Source organism: Protomyctophum bolini (assembly GCF_963924005.1).
Source record: "Protomyctophum bolini genome assembly, chromosome: 4".
In the NCBI taxonomy this organism is placed as follows: Eukaryota; Metazoa; Chordata; class Actinopteri; order Myctophiformes; family Myctophidae; genus Protomyctophum; species Protomyctophum bolini.
Window position 1 is genome coordinate 2,372,117 of NC_137865.1, and position 23,076 is coordinate 2,395,192.

Consider the following 23,076-nt stretch of genomic DNA (forward strand, 5'->3'; position numbering starts at 1 on the left):
CGTAGCGCGCCACTCGGTGGCGCGCTATGAGCTTGTAGATCTGCTATTTTTCAATAGCTAAAGCATAACATGATGCTAACACCGAAACGGGTTCCCGTTCAGAATGGGTTAAGTACCGTTTTACTCGACTTTTGAGGCGTTCTTTATTAGTATGTCTTAATACGTTCAATACCTCCACTTCGTTCAGAGGCAAATATTTCCCCACCGCTACAACTATTTGAAAATAATCGCTGACCCACAGCGAAGTGAAAGTATATATATATATATATTTTTTTTAAAACACTTTATTTTTATTTTTATTGATGCAGCAATGAATAATCCGACATGTAAATACCCCCCCAATCAAGGTCAGAACAAGACAAATAAAACAAAGAAAGACAGTACGAGACAGTAAAAGTAATCAGTAAACTAGTATTGAAAGTACTAATGAACATAGTAAAAATAAAAATAATAATAAAATAAAATAAAAATAATAAAAAAAAAAAAGGGTATAACAGCATTTCCCATCAGGGAATCTAGGGGTATCTAGGTTACATAACATTGTATCCATCATTCAGTTTAGATAGTAAATTGCTCTATATCCAACTGTCTTACTTACTGACAAGCCCCAAACACATGAGCGCGCTGTCCGTTGACTATCATTGTACACGTTCACGACGGACGACGCTCGTGCGCGTTCAACGGCAGCGCGTTCATGTGTTTGGGGCCACTCAACCATTGCAATCCGTCCCAGAATGCACTCTGTTCCTACCAGGAAGGAGGAGTGAAATCGCCTCATGCGCTTTTGAGCAACGTAATGCAAGTGGATGGAAGGAGAACTCGGGTGTCTTCTTCTATTCATATATACTCTTAAAGGGGGAGTGTCCCGGCCCGAGATTAACATTGCTGATAAGGTACATCACGTGGTCTGAATGAAAACAGTTTCAAACGACACGTGACTATATCTCAGGCTCTGACGTGACCTAGCATCTAGCCGAGCTGAGTGGCTAGCGCACTAAAGGCTACTAGTTTTGAGGTAACCTTTTGCGTCATACTAGGTGAAAGTATCATAAAAAAAATATTTTATTGCTCGAAAATCTTCCTTACAATGACATTGAGTTGACGTGTACGTTTTAGGGTAAACTGTTACATAATCGCAATTTCGCGTCACTAGTCCGTCTAACATGGTGTGTGTGTGTGTGTGAGAGAGAGAGAGAGAGGGGCGGACTCAGGTTAGGCCGGCGCAGTCCGCAGTGCCGCTAGAGTAGTCACAGGCAGTGGTAACGTTACGTGAAGCTCCAGGGCTCCGTGAGCCCTGTTCAGCACTTAGCCGGCTGAGGGCGTGTCAGCGGGGGGGAGACAGATAGACAAGATAGGTACGATGGAACCCGTCACGCGAAATTGCGATTATGCAACAGTTAACCCTAAAACTTACACGTCAACTCAATATCATTCTAACGAAGATTTTCGAGCAAAAAAATAATTTTTCCACCAAACTTTCACCCAGCTATGAAGCTAAAAGTGACCTCAAAACCACTAGCATGAGTTGATAGCCACCAGGAACGCTAACTCGCAGAGCCCAGAGCCGCTCTGCCATTTAGCCCAGATACAAGATCAATTTCATTGGTCAAATTGAGCTGGCCCGACCTTACGTCACAATCTAGATGCTAGTTTTAATAGCCTTAATAGCTTCCCGAGGGGCGTGTCATACCCGCTTTAAGCTCAACCCGCTCCAAGAGATGCGGAGAACAAATTTCACGGCGGTAACGTGTGTGACTAATCGTATACGACTTTGACTTTGACTTTAACCCTTTTGGTGTTTTAAGAATTATGTTGTAAACTGCTGAAAAATGTTGAAAAAAATGCAGATCTACAAGCTCATAGTGCGGCACCGAGTTCCGCGCTACGAGCTTGTAGGTCTGCTATTTTCTTTTAATCCTGAAAATGTATAGCAAATCTTTGAATATATATTCTTTCAGAGCAGACGTTTTTAACTCAAATCTTTGCTTCTGGGGGGGGGGGGGGGGTCCCTGGAACAATAATCTCGGGGGTCCTTGACATGAAAATATTCGATAACGACTGACGTAGAACACAGGGTTTTTTTCAGAAAACCGTCATGATCTAGAAGACATTTGTAGAATCGTCCTCAGGTCTAATTAACCCATTCTGGGCGGGAACCCATTTTGGTGTTAGCACTATGTTATGCTTTAGCCGAAGAGCGACTGACATTTTTAGAATCTGATCTCGGGTCAGAATGGAAAACTGTCAGGACGTAGAATAATTTTTTTTAGAATCTGATCTCAGGTCAGAATGGAAAACTGTCAGGACGTAGAAGACATTTTTTTAGAATCTGATCTCAGGTCAGAATGGGTTTTTTAATGCATGAATGGATAACTCCCATCCCCCCACTCCCGCCAGGTGCCCAGCTGAAGACCATGCACAACCTGCGGCTGGTGCGCGCCGACGTCATGAGCCTGTGCAAGCACCGGAGCCACGGCAGGAGCAGCGGAGCCAAGCTGCGACGGCTGCAGACCGCGCTGTCGCTCTACTCCTCCTCCCTGTGTGGCCTGGTGCTGCTGGTGGACAACCGGGTCAACTCCTACAGCGGCATCAAGAGAGGTCGGTTAACAACCCATTCTTCTGACCTGAGATCTAAAAAAAATGTCTTCTACTTCCTGACAGTTTTCCATTCTGACCTGAGATCAGATTCTAAAAAAAAGTCTTCTACATCCTGACAGTTTTCCATTCTGACCTGAGATCAGATTCTAAAAAAAAAAATGTCTTCTACATCCTGACAGTTTTCCATTCTGACCTGAGATCAGATTCTAAAAAACAAAATGTCTTCTACATCCTGACAGTTTTCCATTCTGACCTGAGATCAGATTCTAAAAAAAAATGTCTTCTACATCCTGACAGTTTTCCATTCTGACCTGAGATCAGATTCTAAAAAACAAAATGTCTTCTACATCCTGACAGTTTTCCATTCTGACCTGAGATCAGATTTTAAAAAAAAGTCTTCTACATCCTGACAGTTTTCCATTCTGACCTGAGATCAGATTCTAAAAAAAAATGTCTTCTACATCCCTGACAGTTTTCCATTCTGACCTGAGATCAGATTCTAAAAAAATGTCTTCTACATCCTGACAGTTTTCCACTCTGACCTGAGATCAGATTAAAAAAAAAAAAAAGTCTTCTACATCCTGACAGTTTTCCATTCTGACCTGAGATCAGATTCTAAAAAAAAAAAATGTCTTCTACATCCTGACAGTTTTCCATTCTGACCTGAGATCAGATTCTAAAAAAATGTCTTCTACATCCTGACAGTTTTCCATTCTGACCTGAGATCAGATTCTAAAAAACATGTCTTCTACGTCCTGACAGTTTTCCATTCCGACCTGAGATCAGATTAAAAAAAAAAAAGTCTTCTACATCCTGACAGTTTTCCATTCTGACCTGAGATCAGATTCTAAAGAAAATGTCTTCTACATCCTGACAGTTTTCCATTCTGACCTGAGATCAGATTAAAAAAAAAAAAAAAGTCTTCTACATCCTGACAGTTTTCCATTCTGACCTGAGATCAGATTTAAAAAATGTCTTCTATGTCAGTCGCTCTTCGATTTTTCAAAAATAGCAGACCTACAAGCTCGTAGCGCGCCACTCGGTGAGCTTGTAGATCTGCTATTTTTCAATAGCTAAAGCACAACGTAATGCTAACACCAAAACGGGTTCCTGCCCAAAATGGGTTAATAATATTAACCTAGTTGACTCATAGAGAGTGGGCTTGACCGGGGAGATCTCGAAAGAACGGCTAAAAATGTGAGTGAAATGGAGGACATTTTGTCAACGGCCTATATGCACCCTAGAGGAGCAAAGGGCTTACGTCAAAAGTAAGTCAAGTTGACTCATACAGCGACATCAAGAGAGGTCAGTTAACCTAGTTGACTCATACAGCGACATCAAGAGAGGTCAGTTAACCTATATAACTGCTCCCAAACCATCTTTATCCGTGGCAGAAATATGACACCGTTCCAACTGATCTCACTTAAGGCTTTTTATTTCTCCAAAGTGATGACCGTGAAAAACTGTAACAAAAACATAATATACTTTTAAATACAATGAAATATGAATGTCTTTGTCAGTCCTGATGTCCGTATTATTATAGAGAAACACAATATGTACAAACACAATGAAATGTAAACAAATACAATAGCGATAAAACCTTTACAGAAACAAAACAATTGGGAACGTACCGTATGCGCCTTCTGTATAGATTAATTAGGAGTTCAGTTAAGTTCTTTCATATTATTTTCTTTCTCTTATCTTATCTTATTCATGTCGGACTGACATGAGAGAGAGCTCCTCTCTGCAGCTCTGCTCTGTTCTGATCTGACATGCCCAAGACCCACAGGTGCTTTAAATAGGTAATCAGAGCAGGTGAGCCCAATTCAACCTGCCCAGGAACCAGACAGACCACAAAACAGAGCACAGTAGATGGCACTATCACCATGCATTTACCTATGTACCCAAATAACATACCTATAAAGTTCACATATACATTTTCGAAAGGTAAGCAATAAAAATAGAAATAGAAAAATAGAAATAGGAAATACAAAATACCCATCGCTGGGACAGTTACACTGCCCCCAAAATACAGTGATTTCTTACTGCCAGCTATTTAGGCTGTAGAAATCTGTATTTTCCTTTCTTAATTGAACCCAAGTGTCACATCATTTTTTTTTGACCTTTGACCAACCAAAAATGCTTTTTGTTCCCTTTTTTGTATTAAAATAGCAACTCTAGTTTGCATTTAAATTGGAGGCTTAATTTTGTCAGACCTTCCTTTCCTAGGTTACGCTGCCCCCATGGACCTTCATCTTCACTTGTCTCTTTCCATTCCACCCTTTTCTCTTTCTTTTCTTTGTTCCTCCTGACAATCCGGCATCCTCTGTCCAGGCTGTGGATACATCAGAAATGATGACGAGGTTCTTCTCCCGTCCTACTTCAGTGGAGTTCTTGGATGCTGATTTCCTTCTTTTCAGCTTCTTCCTTCCTCCACGTGCCTTCTTTCTCTCCTTGTCCTTGTCCTTCTTGTGACGTCTAGGAGAGGGAGATCTGGACAGCTTCCTCTTTAGGGATCTCGATGCAGTGCGGCTTCGCTTGCGTCTCCGGCTGATGCTTCGAGACCTCCGGGCACTGCTAGAACTCTTGGGGGGTGGTTTTGAGCGTTTCTCAGACTTCTCTTCTAGTGGTGGTGCCGAGCTCTCTGTGCCACACTCAACCATCACTCCGGCCATCACTCTTTGGCACCCGACCACCGACCCCCCGTCGGTCATTGCCGACAGCCTCGGTCTGACTGGCTGTGCTTCAATTTCCTCTGCTGCTCCTGTGACTGCAAATGCTGTCTTCAATCCGACTGGCTCCGTTTCTGCCCGAACCAAACCAACCTCGCAAATTGTGGGCTCTGGTGCCTTTGTGACTGCGAGTGGCGTGGAGGGGGGTGTCTGGGGAACACCGACATCAGGCAGACCTGGAACACTTCTTCCCATTTCTTCACTCCGGGCTCTGGTTAAGGATTCTCTATTAATTTCACTGACAATGTTGTTGGGAGTAGGCGAGTCCAGTGATGCACTTTTGGTCGGTGTATCCGATTTCTGCTCTTTCACTTTCTCAATTGTAATTGCATCTTCTCTTTGGAGTGACTGCGGGACTGCAGCCTCTGGGTCAAGCTCTGTTGTCCAACAACTCAGGCATCTCTTCAGAAGGTCAATCATTTCATCAGCTACAAAAACACAGGAGTCTATTTTCCTTTTTTCATCTTGAGATGGGGTTGTTATTGCCCTTAAACTCTCATACATTTTTGTTACATCTGACTTGCATTCTTTAACAGTTTGTACATATTCCTCCAAGTCTGTTTTTGTGGATTCCTCGTTTAGCTGTGATCCAACCCACCGCACCTCTGACTTGCATTTTTCGTATGAAAAGAAAAAATTCCTCCCTCTCTTCTTGCTGTCCTGAACTAGTAACTCACAAATTTTTTCTGTTGGGTGTCTTTGTCTATAAAGTATTAAACACTCCAAAATGCTTTAAAAATGACAAGCTAGTATTAAACCACCAGGATATAAATTTCCTTTTTTCCTTTCTCTTTTTACAACAAAGTCTAGATTACTTCCTTTGTTTTTGTCTTTTGTTTGTCTTTTAAACACCTTAAGTTGTTAGATAGAAAGATAGAAAAATAGATAAAAAAGAAAACTTCTTGTAGACACTTGTCCAGTTTTACAAATGAATAAACCGAATATGCAAATAGGTCTCTTAGAAGATAGTAAATGAGCAGAATGTCTCAAACCTATATTTTTCCTCAGAGAAGATCAATGTTCCACCTACCAAGACAAAAGACTTGTCTTAGTATAACTTTTATATTTTTCTTCACCCACACAACATAGGCTGGTATTTTTCTCTTCACCCACACAACATAGGCTATGGTCTATTTCTCTTCACCCACACAACATAGGCTGGTCTGACCTGTCACGTGACTCTTTGGCAATGAACGTTCTCCTGTAGAAACTTGGACCCGAAAAGGAATGACGCCGCCTTCTTGTGGCCGTCTTGACTACCGCAGCGTCACCTTTCTGCTCAGCAGGTCCACACGTTCCGTATCTTTAGGTTATGTTCATGTGCGCGATGTCACTCCAAATGCATGCTGGCTGGAGCACGCAGAAAGACAGGGTGCCAGGTGGTCCGTGGCACTGGAAGCGGACTCCTTGGAAAGCCCCCCTCGACTCGCGGATCTTCTCGTGTTGTGTAGATCATCTGGAACGCTTTGTCCCGAAGCTCACCGCCGTTGCGAGGAGGTGGAATGGCCGACGTCCACTCTGGAACTGGTCTGGTCTTCGCTTCCTCTTCGGCGGTAGTGGCTACGTTTTTCACTATAGCTGCTCCCAAACCATCTTTATCCGTGGCAGAAATATGACACCGTTCCAACTGATCTCACTTAAGGCTTTTTATTTCTCCAAAGTGATGACCGTGAAAAACTGTAACAAAAACATAATATACTTTTAAATACAATGAAATATGAATGTCTTTGTCAGTCCTGATGTCCGTATTATTATAGAGAAACACAATATGTACAAACACAATGAAATGTAAACAAATACAATAGCGATAAAACCTTTACAGAAAGAAAACAATTGGGAACGTACCGTATGCGCCTTCTGTACAGATTAATTAGGAGTTCAGTTAAGTTCTTTCATATTATTTTCTTTCTCTTATCTTATCTTATTCATGTCGGACTGACATGAGAGAGAGCTCCTCTCTGCAGCTCTGCTCTGTTCTGATCTGACATGCCCAAGACCCACAGGTGCTTTAAATAGGTAATCAGAGCAGGTGAGCCCAATTCAACCTGCCCAGGAACCAGACAGACCACAAAACAGAGCACAGTAGATGGCACTATCACCATGCATTTACCTATGTACCCAAATAACATACCTATAAAGTTCACATATACATTTTCGAAAGGTAAGCAATAAAAATAGAAATAGAAAAATAGAAAAATAGAAATAGGAAATACAAAATACCCATCGCTGGGACAGTTACAACCTAGTTGACTCATACAGCGACATCAAGAGAGGTCAGTTAACCTAGTTGACTCATACAGCGACATCAAGAGAGGTCAGTTAACCTAGTTGACTCGTACAGCGACATCAAGAGAGGTCAGTTAACCTAGTTGACTCATACAGCGACATCAAGAGAGGTCGGTTAACCTAGTTGACTCATACAGTGACATCAAGAGAGGTCAGTTAACCTAGTTGACTCGTACAGCGACATCAAGAGAGGTCAGTTAACCTAGTTGACTCGTACAGCGACATCAAGAGAGGTCAGTTAACCTAGTTGACTCATACAGCGACATCAAGAGAGGTCAGTTAACCTAGTTGACTCGTACAGCGACATCAAGAGAGGTCAGTTAACCTAGTTGACTCGTACAGCGACATCAAGAGAGGTCAGTTAACCTAGTTGACTCATACAGCGACATCAAGAGAGGTCAGTTAACCTAGTTGACTCATACAGCGACATCAAGAGAGGTCTGACAAAAGTTTGAAAAAAAGTCTGAAAGTCTGAAAAAAAAGGAAGAAATATGCATATGTATATAATTATGTACTGTTTGACTGATGCTTTGTTGTTTGGTCTGTATCCGTCTTTTTATTCAGAAATGTCATTGAACCTGTCTTTTTGTCTTTTTTCTTTTTCTTTTTCTTCTCCTTTGGCGTGATGATTAAGTTCAACTGAACTCTGTATACGTGGGTTTCCTGAAGGAAGCTTTTTAGTAGTGTCATCATACCGACTTTATACCTGATTTATGATTGAATAACAATGATGTATAATCATTTCAGAGTTTGCGACGGTGGCCAGGGAGTGCACCGACTTCCACTTCCCCTGTCTGGAGGAGCAGCTGCAGGTCGTCCAGCAGGTGGTGCTGTACGCCCGAGCCCAGAGGAGCAGCAGGCAGAAGCACCAGGCTGGTGAGAGAACCCCCCCCCCCTAAAACCCATTCAGGACGGGAACCCCCTTTTTTGGTGTTTCATAAGCATTATGCTATACTTTGGCTATTGAAAAATAGCAGATCTACAAGCTCATAGCGCGGCACCGAGTGCCGTGCTATGAGCTTATATATGAGCTTATATATGCTATAGAGCATCACCAAAACTCATGTGGTTTTATTTTTTCATAAAAATGTTATCTTCCTGTTGATTTTATTGGGAAGAAAACCCGGACTGGATCCGTGGATCCGGATCCAGATCTTCAAATAGTAAAATCAACAGGAATCTAACATTTTTATGAAAAAATAAAACCACGTGAGTTTTGGTGATCACCAAAACTCATGTGGTTTTATTTGTTATAATAGAGTCTATATAATAGAGTCTATATTGTCTGAATCAACTTTGTTTGTGTTTGTTTACGTATACTAAAAGAGTGACTTTGAGAGCTGTTTTAGCTACAATGTAAGTCAATGAGGAGCATATTTTGAATTATCAATTTATAATCACTGGAGCAGTATTTTTTTATTTCTTGTCCACATTTGGAGTTGCATCATGGCAAAGTAACTACACAACCCAAAACTCAAAAAAAGTGGTCTTACCCTTTAACTCAAATCTTTGGGGGGGGGGGGGGTCCGCAGCCAAACACAGATAATTCTGGGGGGGGGGGATCCTTGCCATGAAAAAGGTTGAGAGTCACTTATATAGAAACATATAGATATATCTTTCAGAAACCTTTAGGATTTAGAAGACTTTTTATTTTATTTTCATTGTCCTCCGGTCTAAATGGGATAACACAACACACTATACACATACAAAAGGCTCATTCATAGTCTGGATTTTCGGGGGTGGGGTGACCACCTTTTCGGTGGTGAGGTGACCACCGCTCCGGTGGTGAGGTGACCACCGGAGCTGTGGTGGTGGTGAGTAAAAACAGAGAGAAGGGCTGGGGGGCGGTGGTCACCTCGCCACCGAAGACCCAGACTGTGTGAATGAGCCTTTAGTCACCTGGAATGTTTTAGTGTCTAGCTTTAGTCGACTAAATATCATGAGATTTTAGTCGACTAAATATACAGTTGATTTAGTCGACTAAAATGTATTTCGGCGGGCCTTGATGCCGTCGTAACGACTGATTTTACACTTGATCTACAAGCTCTACAGTCGTCGTAGATCGGCTATTTTCAGCATGCAACCAGGTGTAAAGATGACTTATACTGGATCTCTTGTCCACTATAGTCCCTTCCTAACATTTTCGTCTAGTTTTTATTTGTTGTATAAATGAAATTGTCAGTATATTTAGTCTTAGTTTTAGTCATCATGGCTTATTTTTCATTCAGTTTCCACTTCGTTTTCGTCGGTGGAAAAAAGTAGTCGGCGAACATTTTTCGTCTTAGTTTTGGTACTGCTCGGCGTTGCCAGATTCCGCAAGAGAATGTAAGCCCTTTAAGCTTGATCTTTAGCAGGACTCTAAAGGACAACGTTAGTTTTTATTTTTTCAAACAAGGTTCACGTTTTAGCTTGTTATTGGAGAACGTAAGGGCTGGGGCCCTCCAGCCAAAACCAAAACCAGTGTTTTTTGTTTTTCTACCCCAGGGGTTAACTGGGGGAATAGGGAGGAACTCCTTATATGGTCAGCTGAGCTCACTCTATAGTAAGGAGGATTATCACACAAAAAAAAAAAGTCATTTGAATTAAGTGAAATCCCAGAAGATATCTTTTACGTGTTTGTATTACTTTTTATTATCATTTTATCAATATCCTACCTTCATGTCCCCTTTTTCATGAGCTATTGTGTGTGTGTACTCTTGACATTATTGATGTGATGATTGTTTGGGTTTGATTCCCTGGCAGAGGTCCAGAGAAACGGCGGAGATGACAAGAGCAGAAACCTAGAGAGGAACCCTGCCAACATCCTGCCAGGTGAGTGGAATATATATTTATATATTGTCATCTCCTGTCTTTCCACCAAATCCTACTACAAATGCACCACGTGTGTGCGTGTGTGTGTGTGTGTGTGTGTGTGTGTGTGTGTGTGTGTGTGTGTGTGTGTGTGTGTGTGTGTGCGTGTGCGTGTGCGTGTGCGGGCGGTTGTAATCCACGTAACTCGAGAACCGTTCGCCCCCTCCGACTTCAAATTCCACACACGCGTTCCACGCCACCACAGGGAGCGTGGTGTCGAGTCGGTCGCACCCGCGGTTCTCCAGAACCACCACAAGAGGCTCTCGTCGGGCTCTGCCAGTGGGCCTAATCAGGCTAAATCCCCTCACCTGTGCAACTTCCAACCTCTGCCTCAGCCAATTGATTGCCATGGCAAACCCCACACCTGCCAGTTGATTACTTAACCAGTCCACTTTTCGCAGGCAGTTTGCACTCTTTTCAGATACAGGCAGACGGACAGATAGAGAGTTCTCAATGTGGGACACAGACAGATAGTTAAAGGAGAATTCCATACTAAAAGGCTTTCTTACCTTTCTTTGTAGTTGTTACGTCCCCACCAAAGAGGTCCAGGTGTTATTTTGTGCAAAAGCTCCTTATTGGCTGTTTCCCCTACCATAAGCCCTAAATGAATTGCATTGAATTGAATGGGAATTGAATGGGGCTATGGGGTGTTGTGCCAATTTGATAATTTCCATTGCTCAAAATTATAATTTCTTTGTATATATCCTCTCTTCATAATGAAAATAATATCCCAAGCGGCACACTTTACTACTTATTTTGATGGAAATAAGCGAACTAGCATAACACCCCATAGCCCCATTCAATTCCCATTCAATGCAATGCAATTCATTGAGGGCTTATGGTAGGGGAAATAGCCAATTAGGAGTTTTTGCACAAAAAAACACCTGGACCTCTTTGATGGAGACGTGACAACTACAAAGAAAGATAAGAAAGCATTCTAGCATGGAATTCTCCTTTAAAATGGGTGCTATGACAACAGGTATATTATTGGGTTCCCAAGTTGCATCGTACCCAAGTACTGTAGGCTAGGGCATTAAAGGACCACTTCACCACTTTTCAACCTATCTTCATATAATAGGTCCTCACTAATAATCATGAAAGAATTGCATAATATTTTTTCTACTTGGTCTGTGTCTCATAGGAGGGCTGTGTGGGCAGTTCAGAAACCGTTTCCAGTGACATCATCGATGGGGAATACAAGCTAATAAAAACGGCAGGCTTTCTAGTCCTGACAAGTTGCAATGCGACAATGGAAGCCATCGTTCTCACGATAATGAAAATCTAAACATTTTTGTAAAACAATCTTGTTTAAAAAACGATCTGCCTGATGATGATGTCACTGGAAGACGGTTTCTAAACTGCCCACAGCCCTCCTATGAGACACAGACTGAGTAGAAAAGATCGTGCCATTTTTTCATGATTATTAGTTATTCCACACACGCGTTCCACGCCACCACAGGGAGCGTGGTGTCGAGTCGGTCGCACCCGCGGTTCTCCAGAACCACCACAAGAGGCTCTCGTCGGGCTCTGCCAGTGGGCCTAATCAGGCTAAATCCCCTCACCTGTGCAACTTCCAACCTCTGCCTCAGCCAATTGATTGCCATGGCAAACCCCACACCTGCCAGTTGATTACTTAACCAGTCCACTTTTCGCAGGCAGTTTGCACTCTTTTCAGATACAGGCAGACGGACAGATAGAGAGTTCTCAATGTGGGACACAGACAGATAGTTAAAGGAGAATTCCATACTAAAAGGCTTTCTTACCTTTCTTTGTAGTTGTTACGTCCCCACCAAAGAGGTCCAGGTGTTATTTTGTGCAAAAGCTCCTTATTGGCTGTTTCCCCTACCATAAGCCCTAAATGAATTGCATTGAATTTAATGGGAATTGAATGGGGCTATGGGGTGTTGTGCCAATTTGCTAATTTCCATTGCTCAAAATTATAATTTCTTTGTATATATCCTCTCTTCATAATGAAAATAATATCCCAAGCGGCACACTTTACTACTTATTTTGATGGAAATAAGCGAACTAGCATAACACCCCATAGCCCCATTCAATTCCCATTCAATGCAATGCAATTCATTGAGGGCTTATGGTAGGGGAAATAGCCAATTAGGAGTTTTTGCACAAAAAAACACCTGGACCTCTTTGATGGAGACGTGACAACTACAAAGAAAGATAAGAAAGCATTCTAGCATGGAATTCTCCTTTAAAATGGGTGCTATGACAACAGGTATATTATTGGGTTCCCAAGTTGCATCGTACCCAAGTACTGTAGGCTAGGGCATTAAAGGACCACTTCACCACTTTTCAACCTATCTTCATATAATAGGTCCTCACTAATAATCATGAAAGAATTGCATAATATTTTTTCTACTTGGTCTGTGTCTCATAGGAGGGCTGTGTGGGCAGTTCAGAAACCGTTTCCAGTGACATCATCGATGGGGAATACAAGCTAATAAAAACGGCAGGCTTTCTAGTCCTGACAAGTTGCAATGCGACAATGGAAGCCATCGTTCTCACGATAATGAAAATCTAAACATTTTTGTAAAACAATCTTGTTTAAAAAACGATCTGCCTGATGATGATGTCACTGGAAGACGGTTTCTAAACTGCCCACAGCCCTCCTATGAGACACAGACTGAGTAGAAAAGATCGTGCCATTTTTTCATGATTATTAGTGAGGAACTATTATATAAAGATAGGTTGAAAAGTGGTGAAGTGGTCCTTTAATGCCCTAGCCTACTAGTACTTGGGTACGATGCAACTTGGGAACCTAATAAGCAACTAGTCGACTAGTAAATCCACTAGTCGACCTTGTTGGTAGCAGTTGATAAGTAAAACATATTTTTTTTGTATAGGCCTCAAGATCAGGTCAAGAAAACGTAACGAGCTACGTCCTCCTATACAGGCGAGTTCTACATCTCGCGCCACTGCAACCTGTCCGAGCTGCACGCGGTGTTCCACCTGTGCGTGGACGACAACATCCGCTCGGGGAACATAACGGCGCGGGACCCGGCCATCATGGGCCTGCGGAACATCCTGAAGGTGTGCTGCACGCACGACGTCACCACCATCACCATACCACTGCTGCTGGTCCACACCATGTCTGAGGTAATTATAATACCATGTCACCACCGTCACCGTACCACTGCTGCTGGTCCACACCATGTCTAAGGTAATTATAATACTATGTCACCACCATCACCACATCACTGATGCTGGTCCACACCATGTCTGAGGTAATTGTAATACTATGTCACCACCATCACCGTACCACTGCTGCTGGTCCACACCATGTCTGGGGTAATTATACTAATGTGTCACCACCGTCACTGTACCACTGCTGCTGGTCCACACCATGTCTGGGGTAATTGTAATACTATGTCACCACCATCACCACATCACTGATGCTGGTCCACACCATGTCTGAGGTAATTGTAATACTATGTCACCACCATCACTGTACCACTGCTGCTGGTCCACACCATGCCTGAGGTAATTATACTAATATGTCACCACCTCGGTGGCGCGCTACGAGCTTGTAGATCTGCAATTTTTCAATAGCTAAAGTATAACATTATTTATTTATTTAAAACACAAAAAAGGGGTTCCCGTCCAGAATGGGTTAAACAACTAGTCGACTAGTAAACTAGGCAACTAGTCAACTAGTAAAAATGACTAGAAGCGAATGCCCTAGTGCACACCATGACTGAGGTAATTATACTATGTCACCACCATCACCGTACCACTGCTGCTGGTCCATGCAGACAGACAGACAGACACCTGAACCTGAACACACGGTTAATACTCTTTGATGTGGAGAGAAAAGTCTTTGAATCTGTGAATCGGTCCCCATAACAACTGAAGCCTTAGGCTGACTGACTGACAGACAGACAGAATGAGCTCAGCTGACGCATTGGGCAGACAGACAGACAGACAGACAGAATGAGCTGACGCATTGGGCAGACAGACAGACAGAATGAGCTGACGCATTGGACAGACAGACAGACAGACAGACAGACAGACAGACAGAATGAGCTGACGCATTGGGCAGACAGACAGAATGAGCTGACGCATTGGGCAGACAGACAGACAGACAGACAGACAGAATGAGCTGACGCATTGGGCAGACAGACAGACAGACAGACAGAATGAGCTGACGCATTGGGCAGACAGACAGACAGACAGACAGAATGAGCTGACGCATTGGGCAGACAGACAGAATGAGCTGACGCATTGGGCAGACAGACAGACAGACAGACAGAATGAGCTGACGCATTGGGCAGACAGACAGACAGACAGAATGAGCTGACGCATTGGGCAGACAGACAGACAGACAGACAGAATGAGCTGACGCATTGGGCAGACAGACAGACAGAATGAGCTGACGCATTGGGCAGACAGACAGACAGACAGAATGAGCTGACGCATTGGGCAGACAGACAGACAGACAGAATGAGCTGACGCATTGGGCAGACAGACAGACAGACAGACAGACAGAATGAATGAGCTGACGCATTGGGCAGACAGACAGACAGAATGAGCTGACGCATTGGGCAGACAGACAGACAGACAGACAGACAGAATGAGCTGACGCATTGGGCAGACAGACAGACAGACAGACAGACAGAATGAGCTGACGCATTGGGCAGACAGACAGACAGACAGACAGACAGACAGAATGAACTCAGCTGACGCATTGGGCAGACAGACAGAATGAGCTGACGCATTGGGCAGACAGACAGACAGACGGAATGAACTGAAGCCCTGGGCTGGCTGACTGACTGACAGACAGACAGACTGCACGATGTGCTGCTCCTGTCACGGCACGTCTGCCTGCTCGTCCAACCAACACCGTTTGTTTACGAACCCAAAAGCTATTTGAGTTTGTTCTCCACGCCGCCAGGAATGTATAGCGGCTTCTTCTTCTTCTTCTTCTTCTTCTTTGATCCACTGCTTCTTCCGACGTGTTCATGTGAAGGATCGACCCTCGCGGATTAATATGTCCTTGTGCTGTGTGGACCTCCGTCTGAAATTATTTGAAGGCCTGGAGTGGCCGGAACGAGTTTCATTGTTTGTCATGACTGCTGCTGCCGTAAATAAAATAAATGGCCGATCTACAAACTCACAAGGTGCGGCCGATATAATATAATATAATATAATATAAGGTTAACTTAGTCCCCCCCCCCCCCCCCCCCTCGTTGCATTCGGAAGCCAATAATTTTTAGGACGGCTGGAGATGGCTGCTCGGAGACTCAATTCATAGACAATAAGTCATTTTGTGGGTGACCCCCACTCCTTTTTAAAGTGATCTCTCACACGGTTTATATTGTACAATTTACAACTTTCGGCATACTGCAGACTCTCTTAATCCAGAGCAATTTACAGTATGCAAGAACAACAACAAGGTGATGATGACACCAAATATCTGTACATATAGAAATAGTCATCACGGATCATAAAAAAGGCTGAGAGCCTATAACATCCATCTAACAATAGAATTACAATTAAACAATTACAATTACAGTTTAATTACTGTACTAAGATTACTAATTTTTTCATGTCAAGGACCCCCAAATTGACACTAATTAGCCCGCGGACCCCATACGTACTCAGAGTTTGGTTCCAAACTATAATGTAGCTGGGGGACCCCCTGGAACTACCTCAAGGACCCCTGGGGGGTCCCCGGACCCCACTTTGAGAACCACTGGTATACACTAGAGTTCTATATGTCTGCATACAATGCTATAAGTTTAGCCTTTAACAAACTCCCCATTGCAATTGGAACTGCAATGTTCCGCCGCAATTCCGAACACTCACCTCTTCAGACTCCACTTTAGCCCGGCGTAGCACCAGCCTTGACGACCTTGCAGTCGTATGCAAAGAGGAAAATGTCATTTAGATTATTGTTATTTAGCCAGGTTCAGTTTTTTTTGACCGGCCATCCTATAGTTGTTGTTTTAGACTGATGCTATAGGGTTTTAGGTTTACCCATGATCCTACTTTGCATCATCTTTGCATCGTCACTTTGTGTCGCATTCTGTGTGTGTGTGTGTGTGTGTGTGTGTGTGTGTGTGTGTGTGTGTGTGTGTGTGTGTTGAAGCACTGAGAAAACGGTTCCACCTTTCTTCGTCCTTTTTTTCTTCAAACTTGACTACGGTAGCGGTGGTCTCAAAAACATAAGGGAAACTTTGACAGGAAAAGACCCGCTCACCGTATAGAAAAATAAGTAAAACTTCTAGACTGAGACTTATATACTTAAATATATTTTATTTTATTTTATGATGCTGTGCTCATGGTGCTCTGTGCTCTGGTGCAATTAAAAAGCAAATGGTTTCGGTCCTCAGACCTTCGTCAGTGCTGTGTGTGTTTACATTGCTTACTGTGAGTTCCTCCGGATAAAGACTAGACTGGAGTGTCTGCTATAAATGCCTACCATGCCTTGCAGATTTTGAGAAGCACTATTCTAAGGCCAGCCGTGGTTCGTCTAAGAAGCCACATAGCAGTGGAGGAGTGAAGTGCCCACCGCCATGCTTTGAGAGAAGGAATGTTTGGACTGGTGGACACAGGAGGAATGCATGTGACCCAGAGGGAAACGCTGGACCACATTACAACCAATGTCCAAAACAGTTACTTTTCAGGAAAAAATAAATAAAAGAGCGGAAAAAAAGCCTATTGGCTGCCATGTTTTTCAAGCCCACCCATCTCAGCGCTTAATAACATGTGTGTTTTCAGTGTTTTCAAGTGGAGTGTATCCTGGGGAAGGTTGTTGGGAACCACCGTCTTGAATCTCATTAGGTAATCTGTGAAGTGATTGGTTATCCCATTCCGAAACGGGAACCCCTTTAGGTGTTTTAAGCATTTACGTTATACTTTAGCTATTGAAACATAGCAGATCTACAAGCTCGTAGCGCGGCACCGAGTGCCGCGCTACGAGCGTGTAGGTCTGATATTTTTGGAAAAATTGTGAAAATGTGGTGCAAAAGAATATAATATATTATTTCAGAGCGAACGTTTTTTTAACTCAAATCTTTGCTTCCGGGGGCGGCCCCTCATGGAACTACATATTTTCAGATGCCAAATACAGATAATTCTAGGGGTCCTTGACGTGAAGTAGTTTGAGAACCAACTGACATAGATTTTAGTTTTCAGAAAACTGTCAGGATTCTAGAAGACATTTTGTAGAATCGTCCCCGGGGTCTAAATGGGTTATTATTATTATGATATGATATGATTATTATGATATCGTTTTGTAGGAGATGACCATTCCGTGGTGTCTGAAGAGGGCCGAGCTGGTGTTCAAATGTGTCAAAGGTAAGACATTGAAATCCCATCGTTACATTTTGATTGATTGATTGAAATATGTATCAACAGTTTGCAGAATTACAGTACATTTCAAGCACAAACTCAAACTCAATACAAAGACTGTTAACATGTGAGTGGACGACACAATTAAGCATTACACTTGTTTACAAGAGGGTCCACCATGTTCAATTCATCAAAACATTTAGAGACGTACAAATAGACACTTCTATGTAGTCCAAGAACAGAACAGGAATTCATCATAAAAGGAGGTAAAAAGGGAAAATGAACATACAGTGGGGGGGAAAGGGGTGGGCGGGGGATAACTAAATGGAAACTATATGAATTGGGAAAACTAAACTAGGGTGACTAAAACTAAGACTAATACTGACGATTTCGTCAACAATTAAAAACTATACTAAAATGTTAGGAAGGGACTAGTGGACAAGAGTTATCACTCCTCCTAAACTCTGCCATGGGTTCGGGCTCTATAGGTTTCCAGCATTGTGTCAGTTGTGCAGTTACATATAATGACGCCATCAACGCCCCGTAATATGACGGTGCTTTCGGGTTTTCTTTAGGCTTCATGATGGAGATGGCGTCATGGGATGGAGGCATCTCACGGACCGTCCAGTTCATTGTCCCACAGGTGAGGAATCACACATTTATATAGACCAGGTGAGGAACCACACATTTGTATAGACCAGGTGAGGAATCACACATTTATATAGACCAGGTAAGGAATCACACATTTATATAGACCAGGTGAGGAATCACACATTTATATAGACCAGGTGAGGAATCACACATTTGTATAGACCAGGTGAGGAATCACACATTTATATAGACCAGGTGAGGAATCACACATTTATATAGACCAGGTGAGGAACCACACATTTGTATAGACCAGGTGAGGAATCACACATTTATATAGACCAGGTAAGGAATCACACATTTATATAGACCAGGTGAGGAATCACACATTTATATAGACCAGGTGAGGAATCTCACATTTATATAGACCAGGTGAAGAATCACACATTTATATAGACCAGGTGAGGAATCACACATTTGTATAGACCAGGTGAGGAATCACACATGTATATAGACCAGGTGAGGAATCACACATTTATATAGACCAGGTAAGGAATCACACATGTATAATGGACAGGTGAGGAATCACACATTTATATAGACCAGGTGAGGAATCACACATTTATATAGAACAGGTGAGGAATCACACATTTATATAGACCAGGTGAGGAATCACACATTTATATAGACCAGGTGAGGAATCACACATTTATATAGACCAGGTAAGGAATCACACATTTATATAGACCAGGTGAGGAATCACATTTGTATAGACCAGGTGAGGAATCACACATTTATATAGACCAGGTGAGGAATCACACATTTATATAGACCAGGTGAGGAATCACACATTTATATAGACCAGATGAGGAATCACACATTTGTATAGACCAGGTGAGGAATCACACATTTATATAGACCAGGTAAGGAATCACACATTTATATAGACCAGGTGAGGAATCACACATTTGTATAGACCAGGTGAGGAATCACACATTTATATAGACCAGGTGAGGAATCACACATTTATATAGACCAGGTGAGGAATCACACATTTATATAGACCAGGTGAGGAATCACACATTTATATAGACCAGGTGAGGAATCACACATTTATATAGACCAGGTGAGGAATCACACATTTGTATAGACCAGGTGAGGAATCACACATTTAGTTAGGTTAGAGCTTTAAGCGACTAGTCGGTGAGAAAAAAAGTAATTAGGCCTCAAGATCAGGTAGATTATAGTTAGTCACCAATGTACACAAAACAATTAAAATAAACAACTAGTCGACTGGTAAAAATTACTAGAAGTGAATGCCCTAGACCAGGTGGTGAATCACACCTTTTATATGGACCAGCTGAGGAATCGGTCATATTGCATTACTTTATCACACTTCTTTTACGTTTTACGCGGAAATAACCGATCTGCAATCTCACAGCACGTCACATCGCAACTCCCTAGTGAGCTTGTAGATCGGCTGTTTCTGCTGCTTTTGTGCAACACTGACACGTCTTAACCCATTCTGGGCGTCAACCCCTTTTGGTGTTTTAAGCATCATCATGTTATAATTTAGCTATTGAAAAAAATAGCAGATCTACAAGCTCATAGCGCGAGTGCCGTTGCTATGAGCTTGTAGGTCTGCTATTTTTTTTTTATGTGGCACAAATCTTTGAATATATATTCTTTCAGAGCAAACGTTTTTTAACTCCAATCTTTGCTTCTGGGGAGTCCCTGGAACAACATATTTTTCAGATGGGGATGGCGGCCAATTACATATAATTTTTGAGGTCCTTGATATGAAATATTGAGCACCAGGCCTGAATGGGTTAAGTATAAAATAGGACGTTCATTTCTGAGAAACATTTTTTCTTTTAAAGCTGACAGCGACGATATCCATTTTTCACCCAACGCCCGCTAGTGTCATGCAGAACATCATGAAAGCAACACCTGGCGTTCTTCTGAACCGAGAAGCCTTTGAAAGCAGACACAAAGCATTCCATAAATCATATTCCATGTCTCCAGGGGTCATTCTTATATACAAGGCATAATAAAGCAGAATATTTGTGTGTCTGTGGCCCGTGGGCACGAAAGCCCGCAAATGTGGCACAATGAAGCCTGGCTTATTAGAATGAAAGGCGTGCTATAGTCTGATCACTCATCGCGCGCTCCGTCGGAGAGAAAGTGAAACCCGGCCGGCTTTGAGCACGGCAGTGAAAGAAACGCTTTGCTTTGCATTTTTTTAACGTCAGCCATGCTGTCCCTATAGTAGCTCAATGGAGGAAGACGTTCCCCCTGCTTGTTTAGTGTTTTTAACCCAATTTGTGCCCCATATATATATATATATATATATATATATATATATATATATATATATATATATATATATATATATATATGAGCACGAAAACAGCATGGTTGTTTTTCACCACCTGTGCGCAACCTAACCCACACACACACACTTACATCTTACACACACACACACACACACACACACACATATTAACTGTATATGGTGATTTCGGGTGTGCCAGTACAGTACAGCGTACAGTACTGTACTGTACTCAACCGTTTCGGGACCCTGTGGGTCTGGAACGGTATAGTCCGAGTCTGGTTCGACCCCCGATCCCGACAGCCCTTCGCTGCGTATCCATCTCTCTCTCCCACATTTCCTGTCAGCCTATACTTACTGTCTGTCTCTCTCTATAAAAAAATCACACCTGTGTGAAGTGAGTGGTGCAACTCCGTGTGGGGGTCCCTGGGGGGAGGGGGGGGTTCCTTTATAAAATAAAGGCGAAAGCCGCAAAAAGTTACCTACTGTAACAGAATAAACGGGGGGAAAAAACACTTAAAGCGACTTTAATACCGATCTAACACTAGCTGTATATACACAAAACATTACAATTAGTGTTTTTTTGTATTTGCGTAGAGTGGCTTTAATGGGTGTGTGCGTGTGTGTGTGTGTGTGTGTGTGTGTGTGTGTGTGTGTGTGTGTGTGTGTGTGTGTGTGTGTGTGTGTGTGTGTGTGTGTGTGTGTGTGTGTGTGTGTGTGTGTGTGTGTGCGTGTGTGTGTGTGCGCGTGCGCGCATGTATGTATGCGTGTGTGCCTGTACGTGCGTGCGTTCCTCAGAGCATCTCAGAAGAAATGTTCTACCAGCTGAGCAACATGCTGCCTCAGATCTTCCGTGTGTCCTCGACCTTGACCCTGACCTCCAAGCACTGACGGGAGACCCTCGTCCTCCCATTGGCCTCCCAGCTATCACTGACACGAGACCCTCGTCCTCCATTGGCCCCCCAGCTAGCACTGAAGGGAGACCCTCGTCCTCCATTGGCCCCCAGCTAGCACTGAAGGGAGACCCTCGTCCTCCATTGGCCCCCAGCTAGCACTGAAGGGAGACCCTCGTCCTCCATTGGCCCCCAGCTAGCACTGCCCCCAGCCTGTGGGATCCCTGCTTTAACCCATTCTGACCTGAGATCAGATTAAAAAAAATGTCTTCTACATCCTGACAGTTTTCTGAAAAAGCTCATGTTTCTATATGTCAGTCGTTCTTCGGTTTTTCAAAAAATAGCAGACCTACAAGCTCGTAGCGCGCCACTCGGTGGCGCGCTATGAGCTTGTAGATCTGCTATTTTTCAACGGCTAAAGCATACCATAATGCTAACACCTGCGAGGGCACCGGAAGATAATTCTCCATTCATTTTTCCATGGATATTTCAAAACGTATTTCGTGGCTTTCGCGGCCACATTAATTCCATTTTCTACAGATAAACTGGGCTGTATCAAATATGAATGGACATAATTAACGACGCACAGCCACTCCCCCCGACAGAAAGGCCGGGGGTGGTCGGTTTTCTTTTTCAAACACAGTTCTTATATGAAGCGACCTATGGAGATTTCACTGCAAATAAAAACAAAAATACATGAACCTGTGTATCGGCGCCCTCTACTGAAAGTGACGTCAGACTTCGGTGCTCTATAGAGCGCCGCAGTCCCGCCCCCTTTCAGAAAAGCGAGTGGCCCAGGAAGTGGAAGCCCCATGCATTCTCCCATCGGCACTTTTAATATAATTTATTTAAAGACGGTTACGCCGCGGACAAAGCCAATTCGGATCGTGACGAATCATGACAATGAACACAATATTTTGGGCCGATCAAATAATTTATAAGACGAAAAATAAAACAAATAGTGTTGTCTCCTGACTTTCTTTTCTTCTTTCTAATGATTTGATCGTCCCAAAATATTGTGTTCATTGATTCATGATTCGTCACGGTCCGAATTGGCTTTGTCCGCGGCGTAACCGTCTTTAAATAAATTATATTAAAAGTGCCGATGGGAGAATGCATGGGGCTTCCACTTCCTGGGCCACTCGCTTTTCTGAAAGGGGGCGGCGACTGCGGCGCTCTATAGTAGGGAGGATTTTTTATTTTTAAAAAAAAACGAGCGGCGGCGTCTCCAAGTTGTTGAAGATGGTCGTGGAAAAGTGCAAAGGAATGTTGTGTCGGTATTGTATAGCTCCTACTCATTTTACATTAATGTTGTATTATTATTATCAAAATAAAATAATTGTGTGGTGGCCCACTCGCATCACCCACAAGTTACTAAACGTATACTTATCCCATTCTGAACGGGAACCCATTTTTGGTGTTAGCATCATGTTATGCTTTAGCTATTGGAAAATAGCAGATCTACAAGCTCATAGCGCGCCACTGA

At 42.9% G+C, this 23,076-nt stretch overlaps 1 protein-coding gene across 1 annotated transcript in view; it reads left to right on the forward strand.

Moving 5' to 3' along the window:
- Positions 1–21,909, forward strand: part of ferry3 (FERRY endosomal RAB5 effector complex subunit 3) — a 37,550-nt gene extending 15,641 nt beyond the window's left edge. The window contains exons 8-14 of the mRNA XM_080762628.1: positions 2,398–2,598; positions 8,364–8,492; positions 10,359–10,427; positions 13,378–13,580; positions 17,726–17,783; positions 18,353–18,420; positions 21,496–21,909. Coding sequence (XP_080618754.1) covers positions 2,398–2,598; positions 8,364–8,492; positions 10,359–10,427; positions 13,378–13,580; positions 17,726–17,783; positions 18,353–18,420; positions 21,496–21,588 — 821 coding nt within the window. The 3' untranslated portion in view covers positions 21,589–21,909. The remainder of the gene's footprint in view (positions 1–2,397; positions 2,599–8,363; positions 8,493–10,358; positions 10,428–13,377; positions 13,581–17,725; positions 17,784–18,352; positions 18,421–21,495) is intronic.
- The last annotated feature ends 1,167 nt before the right edge of the window (positions 21,910–23,076 follow it).